The sequence below is a fragment of the Canis aureus genome, chromosome 11, assembly GCF_053574225.1.
Source record: "Canis aureus isolate CA01 chromosome 11, VMU_Caureus_v.1.0, whole genome shotgun sequence".
In the NCBI taxonomy this organism is placed as follows: domain Eukaryota; kingdom Metazoa; phylum Chordata; class Mammalia; order Carnivora; family Canidae; genus Canis; species Canis aureus.
Window position 1 is genome coordinate 33,833,816 of NC_135621.1, and position 24,235 is coordinate 33,858,050.

General features: G+C 41.7%; 1 protein-coding gene across 2 annotated transcripts; it reads left to right on the forward strand.

Moving 5' to 3' along the window:
- Positions 1-230: 230 nt before the first annotated feature.
- RTCB (RNA 2',3'-cyclic phosphate and 5'-OH ligase) lies at positions 231-23,558 on the forward strand. 2 transcript variants are annotated; one of them, XM_077914744.1, is made up of 12 exons: positions 231-418; positions 2,896-2,974; positions 4,336-4,403; positions 6,335-6,434; positions 9,385-9,541; positions 11,671-11,827; positions 13,277-13,436; positions 14,845-15,020; positions 15,743-15,931; positions 16,608-16,718; positions 18,110-18,229; positions 22,450-23,558. In XM_077914744.1, exons 1-12 carry the CDS (start codon positions 326-328, stop codon positions 22,555-22,557), a joined length of 1,518 nt encoding a protein of 505 aa, XP_077770870.1. In that variant the 5' UTR covers positions 231-325; the 3' UTR covers positions 22,558-23,558. The 2 variants fall into 2 exon arrangements, with proteins under 2 accessions (XP_077770870.1, XP_077770869.1); XM_077914743.1 differs by lacking the exons at positions 231-418; positions 2,896-2,974 and adding an exon at positions 4,209-4,258.
- Positions 23,559-24,235: the final 677 nt, after the last annotated feature.

Below are 24,235 nucleotides of genomic sequence, written 5' to 3' on the forward strand. Positions count from 1 at the left end.
TTCTTCCAGCGCTGAAAAGCACTCCCAAAACGAGGGATGACTACATCTCACTAAAAATGACTGCCTTCGGCTTAGCTTTCAGCCGGGAAGGAAAGGACCCGTCAATATCCGGAAAGGTGCACACTAGAGGGCAGTCTAAGTTAACGAGAGAAAAGCGATTTGGCGCTACGAGTTTCGAGCCTCGGCGCTCGCCGTCGCCCAGCCTGCGGCGGAGCTGGCCGCGCCTGCGCGTCGGGCTCCGGAGGGCGGTGCTTCCGGCCGCGGGACAGCGCGGCAGCGGCTCTTCGAAGCGGAGCCGGGAGTTCTCGTCAGCCTTGTCGCCGCCATGAGTCGCAGCTATAATGATGAGCTACAGTTCTTGGAGAAGATCAATAAAAACTGCTGGAGAATCAAGAAGGGCTTCGTGCCCAACATGCAGGTGAGGCGGGGAACGGGAGCCGTTGGCGAGGCCTTCCCGCCTGGGGGCCCGCGGCGCCTCCCCCTCACCCCGACCCCCGCCCCCTCGCCCCCCCCGCCCCGCCTCCTAGGCCCCCCCCACCCCGCGTTCGCGCGGGACCGCCGTCGCCCGCACCCCGGCCGGCCCCACCTCCCGGCAGAGCGGGACGTCCCCGGGGAAGCCCTAGGGGTCGCCCCATCGGCGCTTGTAAGGCGCTTTGTCATGGAAGTCTTGAAAACGCACCGTAGGACCCGACGCTCCCGAGCTTTGGGGCGCCAGTGTCCCTTTTTTTTTTTTTCCCCCCCCCCTTTCCTCGGTGGCACAGCCAGCCCAGGGCGGAGTTGCCGGCCTGGAGCTCCGCTCCCGAGTCTCGCGGGCCTTCTGCGCGGCGCGCACGGACCTCGGTTCGCTGAGGCAGTTGTTAGCGGCCGCCGCCTGCTAAGGCGTGTTTGGGTCTCGCAGCGTCGAGAAAGTTCACAGGGCAGGGTGGCTCGTGTCTCGGGTGATAGTCCCCCGGCTAGGGCTGGGTCGGGAGCGCAGCTTCCGCCCGGTTAGTAGCGGCTCAGCCCCTACCCGACACCTGCGTTACGGTTACTGGTCCTCCTCGGACGGAATGATGCGTTCCCGACGGAGACCTGGGAACTCCGTCCGTACCAGGGGGTGCGAAAGCCTGGGCTCACCGCCGCTCGGGCTCCCTGCCACTTGTGCCTGTTCCGCGAAAGTGAAGGAAAAAGTCAGGTTTGGGTGCATATGTTGTTAAATAGGTCTTTGAAGTCTCTTAAGGTGCCCTGTGCGGGTATGGGAGGTTTGTGGTTCTGTGTCCTTGATAACGACTCTACTTGGTAACGACTCTACTCTTTTACTCAGTATCGAAACTTAACTGAGTGTCGCCCATGAGCAGAGCTAGACACCGAGAAGAAAGGGCCACAGACATAAGGCTCCTTTTTGCTGTTTCCCATTTAGCCGGTTTCTGTATGTGGACTCTGGCTCCCTGAATGGAGGAGCAGGAGAAACCAGGCCGTGGTGGTCCTGATGACGCACCGTCAAGGTCTGGCAGCGGTTCTGGCCTAACGTTTGATAGACGCACTGTTGCTGATCCTGCCTCGGAGCAAGTCTTGTTTTGCTAGGCAGTTCTGGTTTAACCATTTGTAAGACACATTACTACCACTTGCCTAAGAGTGGAGAGTTGAAGTCTTGATATGCTGCTCTTAAAAAGTCACCTTTATGCCTTATTACCTCTGTTGTATTCCCATTCTCATGAGATGAGTGAATTTCACAGTGACATGGTATCTTTCTGTCTTCATCTCCATTCCTCGCGTAAGACGCACAGTCTGCACTGAAACTTCTTCCCCAAAACACTCACTTCCCAACTTGATGTCGTCTTTGTGTTTCCTTTATATCTTCTAAATGTCTTGCAGCTCCAGTGACATCTCTTGACTCCGAAGAGCTGGTTCAAATAGTGAACATCCCAGAAACCTCCAGCTCCCTAGGATGCTGAGCCATTTCATCAGTTTCTTCCATAACACTCACCTGTCATAGCACTTGCTTGCTTCATTGCACTCAGTTTTCCAGTCTGGGCTGCATCATGGACCGGAAATTCCTCAAAAACAGGATCTTACATGTTCTTCATATCTTCCCTAATGCCTAGTACAGTGCCTAAAGCATACTAAGTCCTCAGTAAATGTTTGGTAAAGTAATAAATGTAGCCCTTAGAAAATTGTACTGGAAACATTTTCCTTCAGCTGGTGGTGTTATTCACACAGAAGTCTTCTTTCTGATAAATTTGTCCAGATAATTAAATGTTAAGTCTTTGTTTCTTTATTAGTGTGAGTGGGCCTTTGGTGTTACAGAATTGTGTCCTCCATCGTCTTTTGTATTCTTTTATCAAGCTTCTTTATCCTCTCAAAATTATGTAGATTATAGAACTAAGCACACAGTTGAATAGCTATATGTTAAAACTTTTTTTTTTACTCCATATTTACCTACGCGTAGATTTGTAAATCAGTACAGGACACAAGTGTAATGTGCTATTATCTTAGGCACAGGAAAAATACACTAAGATCACATGACTGCATATTTATATTTAGAATCCTATTTTTATTATTCATCTATTTATCAAGACCCACTGATTTTTAGAAGCACAAGAGTATTGGGACTTTTGGCCTCAATGAGAGCATAGTTCACACATGCAAAAAATATTTTACCTCTTGAATTCCTAAATGCCACTTTAGAAGTAGGAGAAAATACAGAACAATTTGTGAGCATTACAAACACATTTTTAAGACATATTTAAAGATAAGAACATGTACTCATTGTTAGGAAGTTTTCTGCTTCCTTAAGGTAATGAGAAGTGTTTCAGAAAGAGCAAAGCAAAATAAATATATAGAGAATGTGTACTCTACCCATTGCCTATATATCATGGATGTGTGTTCATAGTTTTTCCTTTTCGTTGGTACCAGGTGGAAGGCGTTTTCTATGTGAATGATGCACTGGAAAAATTAATGTTTGAGGAATTAAGAAATGCCTGTCGAGGTGGTGGTAAGTGCATTAGTCTTTTACATGTGGTTATATCAATAGTATCTTCCCTGTGGTCTGAAAATGGTAGTTCAATTATAATTTTAAAATACAAAAATATTGTCGGGTAATGACCAAGATTTAAGTGAGATCAAGGACACCTGGGTGGCTCCGCGGTTGAGCATCTGCCTTGGGCTCAGGGTATGATCCTGGAGTCCCACATTGGGCTCCTTTCAGGGAGCCTGCTTCTCCCTCTGCCTGTGTCTCTGCCTCTTTCTCTGTGGCTCTCAAGAACAAATAAATAAAATCTTAAGAAAAAAAGACTTAATGAGATCAGAAACCTGTTACTTATTTGTGACCACATTGTTAGCCACCTGGCTTTGTAGAAACTATTTAGAACTAGGTTAACATGGTTGGTTTCAAAGTTAACCTTGGACAGTAATAACAAGCTACCATTTATTGTGCACTTATTATGTGCCGGGCACCTTGCCAGGTACTTAACAGAGATTACTTCAATTCTTAGAGTAATTTTAAGAGGAAGATGTTTTCTCCATTTTACAGATGTGTAAGTCAAGGCTTAGTAACCTTAAGTACTTTTAATTTGTCCAATTGCATAGCTTCTCGGTGACAAAGGTGGAACTCAAGTCCAGAATACAGACTGATTCCAAAGTCCATATTCTTAACCAGTACACTGAGTAGCCTCACAGCTAGTCTCATCTGTAAAAGGGAGTTGATTACACTTATCTCGCCAAAGTACAGCAATGTTTAGAGCTAAGTGTATAAAGCTCTAATATAATGCTCCAACAGTGTTGATGGTATTCAAATGGAACCTGTTTTTAACCCTTTTATTTTGAGCTCAACAATCTAAATCCCACTTCTCTCTCCACTAGGACATCGTGACTTGCCTAAAATGACACTGTGACCGAGTTATAGAGCTGGGATTGGAACCCCATATGCCCTGCCCCTCAGTCCAGTGTTTTCCCAGTTCATCTACCTTGCGCTTTTTTGTCACAGTAAAACCGTTGTTGATTTTTTTTTTTTTTGGTAAATAATATGAATTATTCAAAGAATAAAGTGTTTTTTTTTTTTTACATCAGCATCATAACATTTATTAGTTGTTTTACATTTGTCAGTAGTGTTTTCAAGTAACCTTCTCATAGAATGCACAGGATGCTGACAGCACATTTGTAATTATTCTGGTTGCCATCACTACCTTTCTCTGCCATCTTGATGGCACTTCACCTCAAGTGTCCTGTCATGCTTTGTTGTTCTGGTAGTCCTAACCACTGCCCCTTCATTTAATGGAAGGTAGAAACATATGAATACACTTAATGCTAGAAATCAATTATGTCCCCTTTACTAATACTGAATTTTTTTGTCTTCAGGTGTTGGTGGCTTCCTACCAGCCATGAAACAAATTGGCAACGTGGCAGCCCTGCCTGGGATTGTTCATGTGAGTCCATGTTCAGAGTTTTAATCATTTATATTTTCTCTTAGTCTAAAAGTTTGCTGAGTGGATGAATGGCCATGCCTCACCGATAGTGGTGTCGTTTAGGTAGTGACCTTCAAACATCTAGAAATAATCATGGAACTTAAAGAAATAATTGAGTCTGGATAGCATCTCAGTTTCTGGTTGCCTTTTGATAGAATCTGTAAGCATTTGAGAATCTGAAGTAGTTTTGTTTTCTTGTTTCTTCGTCACAGTACATCATTATTCCTGGATCAGGGTACCACCATTCAAAGTTTGGCTCTGGCTTCATTCAGGAAGATGATTGGAGAAAGAAAGGACAAAAGTTTAAGGGTTAGACCTGTGAGGAGGGAGAAAGGACAGTATAGATGTTACAGGCATGATTGGTAAAGGAGGGAAGTGGCGGTAATGGGTAGGCCTGGGTGGTGCAACTGGGGCCCCCTCCATGGTCTAACATTCAGGCTCCACCATCAAAGGAAGGTGTGAAATCCAAACAGACATTTTTTGAGGCCTTTATACTATTTACTATGCTGGCACTTGGGCAAAAAATGAAATGTCTTGTGCATTTAAGAAACTCGTAGTGTGTAGGTGTCTGCATACGTCCTTACCAAGCTTGACCTGCATTCTTCCCAGGTCAAGGCCCTTTTCTAGGCCCCGGATATAGAAAATGTACAGTATTCATGCCATCAAATGCGTTACATTTGCCTCTGATTGCTTAAACACTAAGGGCCTGTATAAATCAGATTTCACTTAGCCTGACATGACCACAATTTGTCAGTGTGTAAAGATTGTCTTTAAATGTAATACCACTGGGGATCCCTGGGTGGCACAGCGGTTTAGCGCCTGCCTTTGGCCCAGGGCGCGATCCTGGAGACCGGGGATCAAATCCCACGTCGGGTTCCCAGTGCATGGAGCCTGCTTCTCCCTCTGCCTATGTCTCTGCCTTTCTCTCTGTGTGACTATAATAAATAAATTTTAAAAATTTAAAAATAAATAAATAAATAAATGTAATACTACTGGGAATCCCTGGGTGGCTCAGTGGTTCAGTGCCTGCCTTTGGCCCAGGGCGTGATCCTGGAGTCCCAGGATCGAGTCCCACGTCGGGCTCCCAGCATGGAGCCTGCTTCTCCCTCTGCCTATATCTCTGCCCACCCCCCTCATGAATAAATAAATAACATCTTTTAAAAAAATAAATAAAAAGTAAATGTAATAATACTTTGAGGTACCTGGGTGACTCAGTTGAGTATCCAACTCTTGATTTCAGCTCAGGTTATGATCTCAGGGTCATAAATTGAGCCCTGTGTTGGGCTCCACACTCAGTGGGAACTCTGCTTAAGATTCCCTCCCACAGGGATCCCTGGGTGGCGTAGCGGTTTGGCGCCTGCCTTCGGCCCAGGGCGCGATCCTGGAGACCCGGGATCGAATCCCACATCGGGCTCCCGGTGCATGGAGCCTGCTTCTCCCTCTGCCAGTGTCTCTGCCTCTCTCTCTCTCTGTGACTATCATAAATAAATAAAAGAAAAAAAAATATTAAAAAAAAAAAAAAAAAAGATTCCCTCCCACTTCACCCCACACTTGCAAGCTCTCTCGCTCTAAAATAATAAATCTTTTTTAAAAATAATATTTAAAACATAATACTTCCTTAAAGTTAGTATGTATTCCTCCTGTGACATGTTCTACTGAGGGTTTTCTGTTTCAGTTTCCTTAGTTAATGGTCAGACTTTATTAAAAAATTTTTTTCCTGTTATTTTTAGCTTTATGATTAGGAGTTTTTATACTTAGTTTCCACCAATAGAGAAGGTTTCACAAAAACAGGACCTTGATTTGGGGAAGGCTTCAACCCACAGCCCCTTTGAGAATTACTGTGATCTCATCAGGCAACCAGAGCTGTATTTCATTTTCTAATTCTCTTTCAGAGATCTATTGGGCTTCCTGATGTCCATTCAGGTTATGGGTTTGCTATTGGGAATATGGCAGCCTTCGATATGAATGACCCCGAAGCAGTGGTATCCCCAGGTAAGGTCACTGTGCACGTCAGCTGTCAGGTGTGAAACATAGCTCTTCTGAGATAAGAGTATGGATATTTCTCAGTCTCATCATGTTCTGTCATTTTCTTGTGCCCTTATTCACTGAAAGAATTAGTTGTGGATGCTCCAAGAGGTAATTAAAACATCAAGTAAAGCATACATTTATGGAAGATTAATTGGGCTCCTACTATATGCCAGGCACTTTCTAGACATTGGCTACAGAACAAACTAAAACACTTCGCTGGCAAATTGTGTGTCTTCTTTGTGTCCCGGTTAACTCTCGGGCAGATTGGACCTAGTGATGTTAACTCCACATAGCATTACCGTGAGGAGTAAATGAGTTAGCCTGTGTAGAATACTTAGCACAGTACCAGGCACTTAGGAAGTACTGGGTAAGTGAGTGCTCTTATTATCATCATTACGACTGACTTCTAGTTGTATGCATCTTTTCTCCTGTGGGGTGCTCTCACTGAAAATATTTCACACCAAAAGTAGTATCTTTGCTTTTAGGGTCTGAAAAAGAAATGAAATTTTAATTGTATCTTGACAGTTCTGCCTTTAACAGTGATGGATAAGCTTGTTTCAGGGCAGTCCTCTGCCAAGAATAACAGGAAAGGAAGGCTAAGATAATGTTTTCAAAAGACAAAAACACATCTGTTTGAAAGCATAGGAAAGCTACTGAAACTAAGAATTTGTGAGGCAGAGACCAGAGAAAAAGTACAGATACATGAGCCCAGCATTCTTATTTGTTTTTCTCCTGAGATTCTGGTAAATTTCAGTTAGTAAGGATGTAGATGATTTGAGCAATCCAGTTGACCGATATGACAATTTGACTACTGATATATATGTGTAGTGTGTGTACACACGTCACAGTGTATCCAAGAACTCTAGAATATAGTTTAAGTGCACACAGAATGTTTATCAAAATTGACCAAATTGGGATCCCTGGGTGGCGCAGCGGTTTAGCGCCTGCCTTTGGCCCAGGGCACGATCCTGGAGACCCAGGATCGAATCCCACGTCGGGCTCCCAGTGCATGGAGCCTGCTTCTCCCTCTGCCTGTGTCTCTGCCTCTCTCTCTCTCTCTCTCTCTCTCTCTCTTTTTGTGACTATCATAAATTAAAAAAAAAAAAAATTTTTTTTAAATACTTAAAAAAAAAATTTTTTGACCAAATTGACCATATTGCAGACCCATAAATCAGGTCTCAAATTTTAAAGCATTGAAATTATAGAACGACAGTTCTCAAACTTTTCAAATTGAGGTTGATCTCAAAGGCTTTTAACAATGTTTACCTTGCCAGAAATTAAGACTGAGAAGTATTTAAAAGAGTAACACACAGGTACATATTTCATTATCTATCAGGTCAAGGAGCCTTTGGAAAACTTTGTTGTGCACTCGAGAGAGTAAGTTTGAAAGGCTTATAATGCATTAGCATTATTATTTTCTTCTCTGGAAGCTTCTAGGTATATAAACACCACTGGTATAGAAGGTATTACCTACTATAGTGTAATTAAGTGGGAAGTCATTAACAACAACTAAGGGGAAACTCATATATTTACAGATAAAGCAATTTGTGTTTAACAAGTCAAAAAAAAATAGTGGAAACTAGAGAATAACTGTGACTGATGTTAATAGAATACTGTGTCTAAAAATTATGCGCTATTGTTAGTGCCATACTTGACATATAGGAATATATAGCCTGAAATGCACAAATTAGAAAAGAAAGGCTAAAATACTAGTGATCTAAGCATCCATCTCAAAGTTAGAGAAAGAACAACAAATTAAACCCAAAAAAGACAAAATTAAGGGGCACCTCAGTGGCTCAGTCAGTTAAGCATCTGCCTTCAGCTCAGGTCATGATCCCAAGGTCCTGGGATCAAGCCCCGCATTGGGCTCCCTGCTCACCGGGGAGTTTGCTTCTCCCTCTCCCCCTCCCTACTCCCATTCATGCTCTCTCAAATAAAAAAATTAAATCTCAGAGGAAAAAAAAAAAGTAATGAAACAATACACAGTAGAAAGGATGAACAAGGCCAAAAATTGGCTCTTTGAAAAGGCTGATAGAATTCATAAACCCCAACAAGAATGATCCACAAAAAAACGAAGCATGTAATCTGTAGTTTAGATGATACTCATTGTTCATCGCTGCCTTCCTGACCACAAACTACCCATAGTATGTACATTAATTTAAATGTTTTGATGTCATCAGACTTCACCTACTTTGTGGACTACTTTTAAAAAGTTCTCTTTAAAAGGGTAGCTGTCAGGGCCCCTGGATGGCTCAGTTAGTTAAGTGGCTGCCTTTAGTTCAGGTCATGATCGCAAGGTCCTGGAATTGAGCCCCCACATCTGGCTTCCTGCTTGATGAGGAGTTGTCTCCCTCTGCCCTTCCCCCTACTCCTGCACATGTCTCTCTCTCTGTCTCTCTCTGTCTCTCAAATAAATAAAAATGGTTTAAAAAAAAAAAAACTTGCTTTCAAAGCTTGCATTAATGATGAGAAACCCATAATGCCTGGGTGGCTCAGCAGTTGAGCATCTGCCTTTGGCTCAGGGTGTGATCCCATGGTCCCAAGATCGAGTTCTGCATCAGGCTCCCCTTGAGGAGCCTGCTTCTCCCTCTGCCTATGCCTCTGCCTCTCTCTATCTCTCATGAATGAATAAATCTTTTTTTTTTTTTTTTTTTCAATTTATTCAGAGGCAGAGAGAGAGGCAGGCAGGGAGGCAGAGACACAGGCAGAGGGAGAAGCAGGCTCTATGCAGGGAGCCCGATGTGGGACTTGATCCCGGGTCTCCAGGATCACACCCCAGGCTACAGGCGGCACTAAACCGCTGCGCCACCGGGGCTGCCCCTGAATAAATCTTTTAAAAAAAATGAGAAACTGTAGGTAACATTGCCCAACTACTTGGTTTTGCTAATCTGTGACTAACTTCTGTATTTTGTAGGTGGTGTCGGATTTGACATCAACTGTGGTGTCCGCTTGCTAAGAACCAATTTAGATGAAAGCGATGTCCAGCCTGTGAAGGAGCAGCTTGCCCAAGCTATGTTTGACCATATTCCCGTTGGAGTGGGATCAAAAGGTGTCATCCCCATGAGTGCCAAGTAAGAGCACAAGATTCCGATAAACAGAATGGAAAAGAAAGTAACCACATGACCCTCATACTCATATCCAATGTAGGATGCTTAGGGGATGGGGATGTTCAGTCACTTTTCAGGAAGTAATAATGAATTGTTCTTTTACACAAGAGGTTCCTCTCCCCTCATTTATTAGAGACATTAGTCAACTGATGTCCATTAGAACAGTCTTAGACACACAGAAATTATAATAGAATAATACGCACTGACGATTATCAAGCGCTTGCTACATGGAAGGCACTGTGCTATTGTATATGTATATCATGTCATTTTGTCGAGATGATAATCTAATATTCTCCACTGACAAGAAAGGAAAGGGAAGTTTAAAGAGGTAATAGGGTGCCTGGGTGGCTCTGTCGGTTAGGTGTCTGCCTTCGGCTCAGGTAATAATATCTAGGTCCTGAGATAAAGCCTACATCGGGCTCCTTGCTCAGCAGGGAGCCTGCTTCTCCCTCTCATGCTGCTCTCCCTGCTTGTAGTCTGTCTGTCTGTCTCTCTCTCTCTGAAAAATAAAATCTTTAAGATAGATAGGTAATAGTAAAGTCAGCATTCAAATCAAAGATCCTTTGGCTTCAGAAGACTATATTTTAGAAACTTAAGGACGCCTGGGTGGCTCAGTGGTTGAGCATCTGCCTTTGACCCAGGTCAGGATCCTGGGATCAAGTCCCACACAGGCTCCTCACAGGGAGCCTGCTTCTCCTTCTGCCTATGTCTCTGCCTCTCTCTGTCTCTCACAAATAAATAATTTACACAGAAGGCTGTATTCTGAACTGCCTTTTGTCAGCGAACCTATATTTAGCCACAGCCTTCCTTTTTGAATGATAGCATAGAATGTTGTATGTTTAACTAGGATGTTAAATATTTCAATTGGTAGAGAATGAAATTAAAGGCCACAGCATAACTGCCTTTTCAGTGGCCATTGATGGTACTGTCGTGGCTCATGTAAAACTGTGCGTCTTTTTTTTTTTTAAGATTTTATGTATTTATTCATGAGAGACACTGGCAGAGGGAGAAGCAGACTCCCTGCGGGGAGCCTGATGTAGGACTCGATCCCAGGACCCCAGGATCACAACCTGAGCCAAAGGCCAACAATCAAGCACTGAGCCACCCAGGTGCCTCAAAGCTATGTGTCTTAAGCTTTGCAGAATATGTGCTTAACAAGGATGTTTCTTTGGCATCTTCTTTAAAATTTATCTTTAAAATATCTTTAAAATTTATGTGACTTTGTATTCTAGTTACCTCCATGTACATACATTAATACCAGCATGTTTCTAATTATTACGTATTCTACCGCTCCCCTCCAGCAAAAAACAAAACAAAACATTGGAGTAAAATTGATACACTTGGAGGATCTGTGATTTTTTGTGGTCCCTGACATGCAGCCCTACTTTGAAAGTCATACCTAGAACGTATAAATTCCAAGATACTCATAAATGTTTTAGATAGGAATTTTGTCTTGTATAATAATGTTTGAAATGGGCTATCATGGGGAGATGACATGGACAATTGTAACCTTCTGGATAGCATGTTGGGAGGGATGGCTAGATCTTAGGTGAAAACCAAGGCTTCTTCATTCTAGGGGTTTAATGTATGTGCATCTACCTTCAAAATGCATGTGTGCTGAAGCCATGTAGTACTTGTGCGAAGGTACCATAAAATGTATCCTGCGCCCTCTGAAGGTTTTTACATAGGTTTATTTATTATTTGGCCATGATTTTTCATAAATTATTAATGAAGGTGAGTAGCTGTGGTAGTTAGTGGTAGGTGGTAGTATCTGATTAGTTACATATTTTCTTTGCCTTTCAGAGAGGCAGTCTAATGCAAATGACATTGGAAGAGTACAAGGGACTAAATAAATGTCTAAAGAACTATCATCGTCTGTAATATGGCACTCACAATTTTATGTCACAATTATTTATGTAGCTGCTTTCCTCAAAAAACTGAAGTTCCTGAGAGCATAAACTTTGGATCTAGCACAGTGCCTGGTACACAGGCAGTAGTAAATGGACTGCTTCCCTCTGCCCTTTTAAGACATGGTCATCTTAGCTTTTGCTCTACCATGGCTGTGAAATGACTGGGCCTTATTACTCACACAGAGACTTGGAGGAGGCCTTAGAGATGGGTGTGGATTGGTCCCTGAGGGAAGGCTATGCCTGGGCTGAGGACAAGGAGCACTGTGAGGAGTACGGCAGGATGTTGCAGGCCGACCCCAATAAAGTCTCTGCAAGGGCTAAGAAAAGAGGCCTTCCTCAGGTAATACTTGGGAGGGGCAATGTGCTCAGGGGGAGGGGAGGGGCACGTTGGTTATGTTTTTGTTGAGGGGGAAAAGGTTATCTTCTATGTAGCAAATATATCCCCAGGTTTTTCACTGTATATCAAAAACACAGATCTGTTGGCTTTACCCTTCATTCTTACTCTTTTAAAAAGCTGTTAGGAACTTGCCAGATGTTCGTAAAATAAGACATGCTGAATTAGAAATGGATGAGAAAAAAATGAAATACGATTATAAGGCTTAAAATGTATGCCCAGATTACATATATATGTACTTTGATGGTTCACAGATTTGGCTGAGTTTTCTGGAGTCTTAAGATGAGAAGACATACCTTGTTAGTTCATGGTGTCCATGAGATAAGAATATACCGGAGATCCCTGGGTGGTTCAGCAGTTTAGCCCCTGCCTTCTGCCCAGGGCGTGATCCTAGAGTCCCGGGATCGAGTCTTGCATCTGGCTCCCTGCATGGAGCCTGCTTCTCCCTCTGCCTTTGTCTCTGCCTCTCTCTCTCTCTCTCTCTCTCTTTCTCTTTCTGTGTCTCATGAATAAATAAAACCTTTAAAAACAAAAAAGAGGTAAGAATATACCACATGTTTGAAATATGCAGCTAATTGCAGTGGCTTTGCCATTAATTCACTGTGACTGTGAGCAAGTTTCTTGCTTCTCTGAGTCTGGCTTTCTTATCTGAAAATCAGAGTAGTTAAAACTTGGCAGCTTCTAAAGACTTCTGGCACTTCTGTGCCATGATCCCCATGGCACAGGGATTATTAAACATCTATTAACTCCAGTTACAGGATATATTCTTCAGTGGTAGGTAAATGGTAGGTGTCAACAAGCTCATAGATGTTTCAAAATCATTTGAGCTTGGACCTTGTGTAAGAGTCAGCATTCACCAGAGTTCATCTCAAAAGTTGACCCTTCTATCTGCAATGTTTAAAATGTCCTGTAGGCCAGATAGTGGTCTGAGTTTGGGTTTATGAAGCTTTTAATATCTATATATCTCAAGCAGATAATGATACGATAAACTTTTGGAATTGCCATATTTTCATTGTGTATTGCTTTAAATGCATGAAGCATCTCTGAGGTTCAGAAATTTCTTTGTTATATAAACCAATATAAACCACTGTGATTATTTTTTGTTATTGGTTTATTTTACCAATTTGCTTTTTAAATGCAGAATAGAAGCGGGGTGCCTGGGTGGCTCAGTCGGTTGAGAGTCTGACTCTTGGTTTCTGCTCAGCTCATGATCTCATGGGTGCTGAGATCAAGATCAGTGAGTGTTAGGCTCCATCCTCAGTGGGGAGTTTACTTGACTCTCTCCCTCTGCACATCCCCCCACTTGTGCATGCACACTGGTGCTCTTTCTCTTAAAACAATAAATCTTTAAAAGCAGAATAGAAGCTGTTTTATCAGACATTCTTATTTTTGCAGTTGGGAACCCTGGGAGCAGGCAACCACTATGCAGAAATCCAGGTTGTGGATGAGATTTTCAATGAGTATGCTGCTAAGAAAATGGGCATCGACCATAAGGGACAAGTGTGTGTGATGATCCACAGTGGAAGCAGAGGCTTGGGCCACCAAGTAGCCACAGGTATAGTCTGGATCTAATTTTAGACTCAGTGCTCAAACGCACATTTATGGGGAACCAAATAGAGATTTCAGGGAGAGAGCTCTGAAACTATATAATGCATAGATTTTTACTATTTCACATGGTATTGTTATAAGAAATTAAATACTTCACATAAACTATTTCATTTATACACTTATGACATATGCACATGATTCTCACATATCTATATGCAAGGTTAAGTGTTATAGTGGACTCAGTGATGAACTTGGCAAGGACCTGCCCTCAAAAAATCCTGTCTCAAGAAGGATATCACGTTCATTAAAATGAAAAGGTAGTATCTGATAAAATACAACAGAATAGTCTATATAGTAAAGTGTTTAGGAAAAAAATTTTGGAGGTGGCATCATGAATACATACTGTTTGCAGTTTGGACAGTCATGCACAAAGGAAGTTTATGACCAAAAGACACCATGAAGAAAGGAGAAGGCAGGGGAATAGCGACAAGATCACTTTGGACATGTGAAAGGCTTTTATGAATTTATGAGAAGACACATGGAAATTATTATAAACCTTAAGATGTGTATTATGTAATTTTTTTATGTAATTCATCCTTGTGTGTACATTTCATTCTATGGGAATTTACTAATTTGGGACATCCTGACCCATTAGAATATTAATTCTAGCAAATATATGGAGCACTGACTAGTAATTCTGAGCTTTACTGAATAACTTTTCTACACTTTGCCAAGAATTTGATTTTCCTGGGGCAGCCCGGGTGGCTCAGCAATTTAGTGCTGCCTTCAGCCTAGGACCTGATCCTAGAGACCCGGGATCGAGTCTCACATCAGGCTCCCCACATGCAGCCTGCTTCTCTGTCTGCCTATGTCTCTGCCTCTCTCTCTCTCTGTCTCTCATGAATAAAATAAAAATCTTTGGGGGGGAAGAAAAAAGAATTTGATTTTTCTGCTGTTCTAGCAACTTGCCTCCAGCTCTTTTCTGTTAAGTCACTAAAAGATTACTTTTTAAAACCATGATGGTAATAAGATGTATTTACTACCTCTGTTCATCTTCATGCCAGGAAAGGAGTAATTAAGACCATGTTGTTGCTGTTTGTGTACACATCTTATTCCCTTTGTAAGTTATCCAGGGAAGGTGTTATCTTTGTAACCCCCAAACTCCAGGGAAGTGTGTTATCTTTGTAACCCCCAAACTTGAGTCACACAACACTAACAAAAGGTTCTCAATAACTACGTCTTGACCAAGCAAATAGATGAACTTAGAAAAGCTTCCAAGGGAAAGTTGTATTTTATTTGCATTTTAAAAAGTGGATTTAAATGTGTAGCCTCTCTTTTTTGCAATAATTCAAATAATCCCTTTGAATTATAAAGGGAAAACCAGCTGTTTTAGACTCGCTCTTTCTCTTGTCCAGATGCACTGGTAGCTATGGAAAAAGCCATGAAAAGAGACAAGATTATAGTCAACGACCGGCAGTTGGCTTGTGCTCGGATTGCTTCCCCAGAGGGTCAGGACTACCTGAAGGGGATGGCAGCTGCTGGGAACTATGCCTGGGTCAACCGCTCTTCCATGACCTTCTTAACCCGTCAGGTATAGTTGAAGTTGCTCATCTGTTTCTCATGGTGAAGTTTTAAACAACCTATAAAATCCGGTTTTGGAAATCTATGTAGTTAATATTGGAAATATTACCAAAGTGTCCAGGCTCTTCATGTCTCCTTAAACTAAGCCAGCAGAGTATCAGGTATGGGGAATGAGAGAAGAGGAGAAGCCAAAATTATTCCTAGAATTTGCCTGGAGCAGCAAATGGATAGAAGTGCATTCACGATTAGAAGGCTGAGGAAGAAGCCGTTCTGAAGGGTGGGATCAAGAATAGCTCAGCAGGTTTTCATCCAGAGTTGGAATTTATGGAGTGGTAATTGTAATGTGAGGGGCTCCTGGGTGGCTCAGTCAGTTAAGCGTCTCCCTTTGGCTCAGGTCAGGTACTGGGATCCTGGGATTGAGCCACACATCGGGCTCCCTGCTCTGGGAGGAATTTGCTTCTCCCTCTGCCCCTCTCCTCTGCTTGTGATCTCTCTCTCTCTCTCTCTCTCTCTCTCTTTCTCTCTCTCTCTTTCTCTCAAATAAATTAATAATTTTTTTTAAAAAGGAATTTGCAATGTGATGTAAAAGATGTTGTCTTTCCTGTGAAGGTTAATAATACTACTATATTTGAGCTCTTTAATCTCTCATTCCCTATAGGAATAGATCCGCTGAAATCGATGAGTTTTGAAGAGCTGGTTCTGGTTGCTTTTAACTTGGGCTTTTCCCTTTAGGCTTTTGCCAAGGTCTTCAACACAACCCCTGATGACTTGGATCTACATGTGATCTATGATGTTTCTCACAATATTGCCAAAGTAGAACAGCACGTGGTGGATGGAAAGGAACGGACACTGTTGGTACACAGGAAGGGATCCACTCGGGCTTTCCCTCCTCACCATCCCCTCATTGCTGTGGATTACCAAGTATGTACTAAGCCATTTGTGGTTTTAAGCCATGGAGGCATGATTTAGGTATTTCTAACATGGGTGAATTTAAACAGGCAGCAGTTGTGAAAAGAAAAATCTGTCCTCCATGAGAACAGTCATTTCCAGTCTTCTCTGAGGCAGTGACTCCCCCCTTATTTATGCTTGCAGTAAACTAAAACATCCCGCATGGAGAATCTTTTACCCCATAAATGTGATCTTTTCAAGGCCTTTAAATTGATTGGAAGGTGAGATTAAGATTAAACTCCGTCTGTTCACTTTGCCTCTCCTCTTGGTGTCTGGCTGTGATAGAGGTAGAAGGGCCTATAGGCTGCTCTCATTTTCCCTGTGATAAGGAAATCAGAACCTGGAGAGGTCAAGTGCCTTTCCTGGAGAGGTTCCTCCTAATGATGCTATCCCAGACATTTGAATTTGGCTTTGCTCTTGTATTGTCTGTCTGCTTCTGCCTTCCTGGTCCCTGCATTTTCACTCCCTTCCACTTCCCTCTCAATTATCCAAGAATTGAAATATGTCGTCATAACAATTGTAAAAGCAACATATTTAGAGCCCCAGGTTTCTCCCACAGTCCTGCAATGCAAGAGGATGTGTAAATATCAGGCATAAAAACCTCATGCTTTTCTACATTGTGATGTGTCTGATTTGTGTGTGCCTTCAGCTCACTGGACAGCCGGTGCTCATTGGTGGCACCATGGGCACCTGCAGTTACGTTCTTACGGGCACCGAGCAGGGCATGACGGAGACCTTTGGGACCACTTGCCATGGAGCGGTAAGGAAAAGACTTACTTAGAAATCCTCTCTTCAGTTTTGTCATTTTTCATTTTGACGGGTGAATGTATTAGACTGAGCACTAACCAAGTTGAAGTTTAGTCTGCCTTGGCTTCTACCTGAATTTATTCCCATAATATATACCATCCAGTGAACAGACTAAGGTCACCAGTATCCACCTTAGTGGAGTCATTTTAGGGCCAGGGACTGTTCCCCATCTCTACAAGTCCATAACATCCAGACTGGGAAATTGCCATATTAGCATAACGGACAGAGCCTTAACTGATGCAAGTTCACATCACAGCTTATCTCAGTGATTCACTGGACCTAGTCATTTGCATCATTTGCTCCTTACTTAATAGGTCCACTCAAGATGTGGAGGCAGAGCCCGCACGTAGACTACACACCTATCTCACCATATCACCTCCTCTAAGCCAGGGGTTGATAAACTTTTTTTGTAAATCACCAGATGGTAAATATTCTAAGCTTTGGGGCCATATGGTCTCAGTAGTAGCTACTCTATTGTGCCATCGTAGCAAAAAAAAAAAAAAAAAAAAAAAAAGGCAGCCATAGACAATATATAAACCAGTGGTAATTACTGTGTTCCAATAAAACTTCATTTACAAACACAGGTGGTAGGCCAGATTTGGACCCCTACTAGCTTGCCAACCCCCTGTTGTGAGCCATGAGAGACTTATTAGCTAGTGAGGGAGTGAAGAATAGAAACTCTATAGAGTACCTTCTCAGAGAGCAGACCCTCACAAATATATTTGAACCTTTTTCTCTGATCCTCTCTCGTATTACCAGTTACCTCCCAACTCTTCATTTTAACACAGTGATCAAAATCGGCACATCTCACACAATACGTTAACAACACCTGGAAGCTTTTTTCTTGGGTTTCTTTTATTTTTCTTTTATTTTTTTTGTTGGTCACAATGAGGGAGGGGAGCTTTGCTGCTGGCTTCTAGTAGAGGCCAAGGATGCTGGTAAACATTCTACATGACAAAGAATTATCTGGTCCAAAATGTGAGTAGTGGAATGTTGAGAAACTATTTTAAATCACAAACCACAAAGGTATTGTGATTACAGATATGCTATTTACAATTAAAATAAATTTATTTATATTGAATTGGTAATAGTATTTAGAAATACAAAATTAAAATTTTCAATACTTAATGTTTTATGTAGATGGCAATTTGTTGTCTAGAAGGATATGATGAGATTTTTAGTGGAAGACCCCTTATAAGGTTGATAAAATAGAAAAAGATGGTTTTCTAAATAAAGAAGTCAAGGAAAAGGCATATAATCCCAAGGGTTTAAATAATTGCTGGAGTTGAACATAAGTTGTAGCTCAGAATTTATATAGTGAAATTTATTCCTTTCCCAATCTAGGGCCGTGCATTGTCCCGAGCAAAATCTCGTCGTAATTTAGATTTCCAGGATGTCTTGGACAAACTGGCAGATATGGGAATCGCAATCCGAGTTGCCTCACCCAAACTGGTTATGGAAGAGGTAAGTGAAGCTTTGATAAATGTTCAGCATAAAACTGTGATTTATGCCACTATATAGAGAGCATAATTTTTGGTTTTACTATTAGGTATTATGTTTTGTTTTTGTTTTTGTTTTAATAATCTCAGTTATAGTTTATCATTGTTTTTTGTTTGGAGATTAATTACAAGCCAAGTCCATAGAAATAATTCTTACCTTTCTACATATTAAACTTTAAAAATTGTTTGAGCAGACTCATTTTAAGCTTCCTTTTGCACAGCTATTATATACTTATATTTAAATTTGAAAGCAGATTTGAAAAGGAAGATAACCATTTTGTTTGATTCAAGGGAGCCAAGATTTTGTTTAAATTATATGTATGTGTATGTACATATTCAAGTTAGAAGCAGCACAACTTGTTTTAAAAGTTTAAGAGACAAAAAGTCATGCAGAAGAAAACTCAGTATCCAACGCAACTGTTACTTCCTTTTCTAGGACACTTAACTATCTTCCGTTTTTTCCCTGAATGCTTTCTCTTTAAAACTAATTATAATCATAGTTTACAAATATTTTGTAGTCTTTTTATTTATTTATATCCTTTTGTTCCTTTTTGTTGTTGTTTTTCTCCCCTCTCCTTTTTTTAATTTAGCACATTACTATACTATTGTTTGTGAGGTCTGTTTTTTTTGTTAAGATTTTTATTCATTTATTCATGAGAATACACAGAAAGAGAGGCAGAGATACGGGCAGAGGGAGAAGCAGGCTCCATGCAGGGAGCCCGACATGGGACTCAATCCTGGGTCTCCAGGATCACGCCCTGGGCTGAAAGTGGTGCTAAACCACTGAGCCACCCGGGCTGCCCGAGTGTCACTTTTTAATGATTGCCAAGTCATTCTTGCCAGCTAAGGATCATAAGTTTCTGCCCATATTGGACACTTCATTGGCTTCCAAATTTTCCTACTATAAATTAACTGATACCTTCACACGTGAAGCTTTTTTTCCAGTTGTTGTTTTTTTTTTTTTTAAGATTTTATTTATTTATTCATGAGAGACACAGAGAGAAGGCAGAGACATAGGCAGAGGGAGAAGCAGACTCCTCTCAGGGAGCCCGATGTGGGACTCTATCCCAGAACTCTGGGATCACGCCCTGAGCCAAAGGCAGACGTTCAACCACTGAGCTATGCAGGCGTTCCGAGCTGTTTTAATAATCAGAATGAAATCCTAAAAGTAGACTGAGTCACAGAGTATGACAAAGCCTTATTTCTTAATAATTAATTTTTCTGGGCAGTCTGGGTGGCTCAGCGATTTAGCATTGCTTTCAGCCCAGGGCCTGATCCTAGAGACCTGGGATTGAGTCCCACGTTGGGCACCCTGCATGGAGCCTGCTTCTCCCTCTGCCTATGTCTCTGCACGCCTCTCTCTCTCTCTCATGAATAAATAAAATATTTTTTAAAAATAAATAAAAAATAATTTTTCTCTCTGATTTTAAGAATAACACCTGTTTATGGGGTACCTGGATGGTTTAGTTGGTTAAGCATCCGATTAAGGTCATGATCTCAGAGTTGTGAGATCAAACCGGGATCCATGCTGGGCATAGAGCCTGCTTTAGAATCTCTTTCTCCCTCTCCTTCTGCCCTTCCTTCTTTCCCTCTCTTAAAAAAAAAAAAAAAAAAAGAAAAAGAAAAGAAAAGAAAAACACCTGATTCATTAAGAGATTTTGGAAAATGCAAAGAAGAAAACAAAAACCATCGAAAATTCCACCAAGCGCAGATAATCTCTATTGACGTTTGGCATTTTTTTTATGTGCATGTTTTACATACGGTTTTTTCATTCACTCAGACATGCTTATTTAAACATCTATAGTTAGGTCCTATTGTAGGTTCTAGGGTTACTGCAGAGAACAAAACTAGCAAATCTCTTTCTTATGAAACTTAGCACATAGTAAAAGATCTAGTGTGTTAGATGACATTAAGTGCTACAAAGTACAGATGGGACAGGGAAAGATAGGAACTGGGTGCAGTTTTAAATAGGGTGTAAGGTGTAGTTTTAAGTAGGGAGTAGTGATACTTGAATGAAGACCTGGAGTGAAGGAGTGGGCTATGTAGGTAACTAGGGACAAGCTTTCCAGGGAGAACAGCCCTGTGCAGAAACACTAAGGCGAGATTATACTGGGATGTTTGAGAAATAGCAAGGAGGCCACTTGTGACAAGAGCAAGCAAGCGGGAGATGAGGTCAGAGGCAAGAGTGCCAGATTGTATGAGTACTTGCCTTTTCCTTGACAGAAGGACTTTTGCTCTTCTTATTCTGAGTGGAGTATTGGGAAGACATTGGAGAATTTTGAGCAGAAGAGTAACATGATCTGGCACACTGATGAGGAGAATCTGGAAGAAAATTGGTGATGCAGGAAAGAGGGGGCAATTACTGGAGTGATGTCCTTGGATAGATAAGAGGAGATGGAATTGGGTGTCCAGGTGGATGAGGTTGGTCTTTCTTAGGAGCTGAAATAATGAGTCCTTAATAAAAGGAGAGAAGGTAGGATGCAGGTAGTCAGGGAAGAGATGGTAAGATTTTAGGGAGATTCTGTTCTAGTTATTTCTCTTTTCAGGTGTAATAGACAGTAGTGCCAGAAGCTAAGAATGAGGCTGCAGGAGAAGGGATCAGATAACATTTAAGAAAAAGTAATCAGCCTGGCGAGATTTTTGGTGGTTGCCAGCATAGCAGCAAGGGCCTCCTTGAGCTAAATTCAGTGATTGGGTGTTTTTTTCAAGAACATTCAGCTGTACAGGTATAGACAGGAAATAGATGTTGAGTTAACTTGAACTAGGTTTACAAATATGGTACAGTGGAAGGAAACAAGGCCGTTGAGGGTGTTGCAAAGAGATTATACGTCTCATGGGGTTAAAGGATTGTTGGAGATGGAGCACAGGAGGGAGGGAGCTGGAAACCCAGCTTGATCACCAGCCTGACATGCTTGAAACTGAAATTACAGAGGAGTTGTGGTCACTGGTAAGGACAGGTTCTAGGGTATGGCCCTAGCTGGGAATGAATGATCAGGGTAAGCAATGAAGGAGCAAAAATCAAGGAACTATAAAGCCAAGATACTGAGAGGCCCTCTTCCTAGATATTTAAAACATTGGAATTATATATAGCAAGACAGAGTGACAGTGAGCCAGGAGTGAGAAATCTTCAAGTAATGCTAAGGTAAGGAGTGATTCCGAGTCTAACAGATAACTGCAGGAAGAAGAGGTAATGAAACGTGAGGACTGCAAGACTCAAAACTGGGAGTGCTTAGGGAGAAGTGAGTGCGAATGGTCTGGAAAGAACCAAGATAAGCAAGGACGCCTGTCACACTCCTAGGCCTGATGACAGGACCCCATTTAGGGTGAAAAATAGCTACTACTACAGAAAGTTGGAGGTGGAAGTAATATCCCTAGGGGAGATCTGTGTTTCAGAATGAACACGAGGGTGAAGAGGATGCTCAGAGAAGAAGAGAACAGGGAGAGGATTCTGCACATACTCCCTGGAAAGAGTCCAGAGGCTGCTGTTGGAAAGTTAGAAATTGAAAGAGAATGGGAGAGGAGCTAGAAGGGGATATGTACAGGGCCTTTGGGAATCTGCTCGGAGGCCCGAGCTTCTGCGCGGCCATGAACAGGGAGAGAGGTATTGTGATGCTCTGTTCCAAATGGCAAGACAGTGACTGGATGGGAAGGGAGGGTGGAGGTCTTAAGGGAAACTCAGAAATAAGAATGTGCGTATACATGTGTATACACATGAACATATACACACATGTGGCATTAGTAATATAAATGCGTTGAATAATTTTCCCTTATTGTGAAGGTGATAGCTATTCATTCCAGAAATTTGACAACTATAGAAATAAAGGAAATCAAAGTGGCCAGTAACTACCAACCAAATATAATTACCCCTAACAGGATGATTTGGTGCATTTCCTTTCTGTTGGGTATTTGTGTATGTGTTTTATTCAGTTACATTTACTGCTTTTCCTAGTTATACAAGTAATATATATTCTATGGGGAAATTATGAGAAATACAGAAAAAGATAAAAGTGTTTTTCATACTATCCTCTTACCAACATGGAGTTCAATCATCGTCTTTATTTGATATACAGCAAAGAGAAAATTCAATATTATTTTAATGTGCATTTTAATCCCACATGAAGTTTAATGCTTTCAAGGATTACATTTTAAGTAGACTTTTACAACGTTGTAACTCCTTTCCTGTAGGCTCCTGAGTCCTATAAGAATGTGACGGATGTGGTGAACACCTGCCATGATGCTGGAATCAGCAAGAAGGCCATTAAACTGAGACCGATTGCTGTGATCAAAGGATAGAATGCTGACTGCAGCCACCAAACTCCACTGCCCCTCATGGGATGGAGGTGGACTGAAACTCCTCAGACATCAGACTCGAGACCTGACAGGTTCCAAAATGCACAGCTGTAACTGTCCATTCCAACGTGGCTGGCGGGCGGCTGCTGCCTTCAGGAGCCAGTGTTGTAACATTACCTTCCGGGAAGAGTAACATTGCCCTCATTTGGAAAGGAATGTATGTGCTTCCTCCCTGATTATCCCACATGTTTTAGGAAAATCTGTTAGGGGGTGGGGATAGATCAAGATACTGCCTAACTCCTCATAGAAGTCTTAGTCATGACAGTGAGCTTCTTTACACCAAGCTCTGTGTTTATATTCTGAGAGGTATCATGTAGAGCGTTCTATTAAATAAGAAGGTTTTGAAATGTTTTCTTTCCCTCCTCCTTTTGTCAGTTTGTCAATTCATCCACCCATCCACCCTCTTCCCCTGAACCCAGCAAAACCCTAAACACCACTTTCATTTGGAAAGTAGGCACAAAGTCCTATCCAGATACAAGAGGAAAGGATAATGGGACACGTTGAGGAGGGAATATTTATAGAGGTGTAGAAATAGGGGCCTAAAAGAGCAGTTTTTCATAGACTTGCTAATTTCTCATCCTGAAATATGAGGCAGAGTTTTGACTTACCTGCATAGCAGCGCCTTTTGGTACCTGTCATAATTAGGCCTGGTCTGATAAACTGATTTGTTTTTGGATGATTTCTTGCACAGCAGGAACAGAGAACCTGCACGATACTGAATATTTTTGTTTGTGATTGAATTATAAAAACATGCAATGACCACAGTTGTGATGTTAACAGTTGCTCTTTTGGGCAAGTTGACTGCTCTTGTGCCATCTAATCACATTTTGTGTTCTGTACTATGACACCTGAAGATGTTATAAGTTACAGGTTGCTAAGGCCTTTGTTGAATCCAAACAGCCAGTAAAATAGAAAAATCTAATAAAGTTGCAATATGTTGTTTATATCTTGTGCCTAATAGTTTATAGCTTAGGAAATTCATATTTGTGTTTCATTCACTTTGGTTAGTGTTGCTGTTTCCCCATTTTATCACAGGTTTCTTTAAGTGACTCATCCTAAAATCCCCTCTCCTAAAACTTCTCCTTCAACTTAAAAACCCTCCTTAGAGTATCTTCTGAATGCTGCTGTTTGGAAGGCAGAGAAGATAGACTTCCTCTGAAAAATGTCTGATATGAAATAGCATGTCTTTACTCTGAGCACCCAGTAACCTAAATATTTTGATGGTAGAGTTTGAAAATAACCAACAAACCAGTTAAGACTCTTAATGTGATAATTATGGATTATTTACAACTTCATACTGGACCGGCCACTGTTGTGCACACATGATGTAGGATGCAGGTTACCAGGGAACGCTGGAGGGCACTTTAGGATGAGGAACAGGCTTCTGGGAGGCACTAGGTTCTCTAGAGGTGAATAGCATTGGAGTATAGACTCCCCCTAACCGGGCTTGCTTAATGACATGTTGTTTGAAACTAATTCAAAGCAAAGTCCCCTCCCAAAACTAACTGATGTCGGTGCAAGAAATGCTGTGCATCATCTTAAATACATAAATTGAGTTTTATTAGATGCTTTGAAAATATTCCAGGGAGGTATGAGGAGGAGCAGATGAGAAGGAAATAAA

What these genes read in the sequence shown, in the direction of transcription:
- RTCB (XM_077914744.1), top strand. Translation starts at nt 326, where the DNA reads ATGAGTCGCAGCTATAATGATGAGCTACAGTTCTTGGAGAAGATCAAT. An exon ending in GCTTCGTGCCCAACATGCAG is followed by an intron (nt 419 to 2,895) that starts GTGAGGCGGGGA and finishes CGTTGGTACCAG; the next exon opens with GTGGAAGGCGTTTTCTATGT. An exon ending in CCCTGCCTGGGATTGTTCAT is followed by an intron (nt 4,404 to 6,334) that starts GTGAGTCCATGT and finishes ATTCTCTTTCAG; the next exon opens with AGATCTATTGGGCTTCCTGA.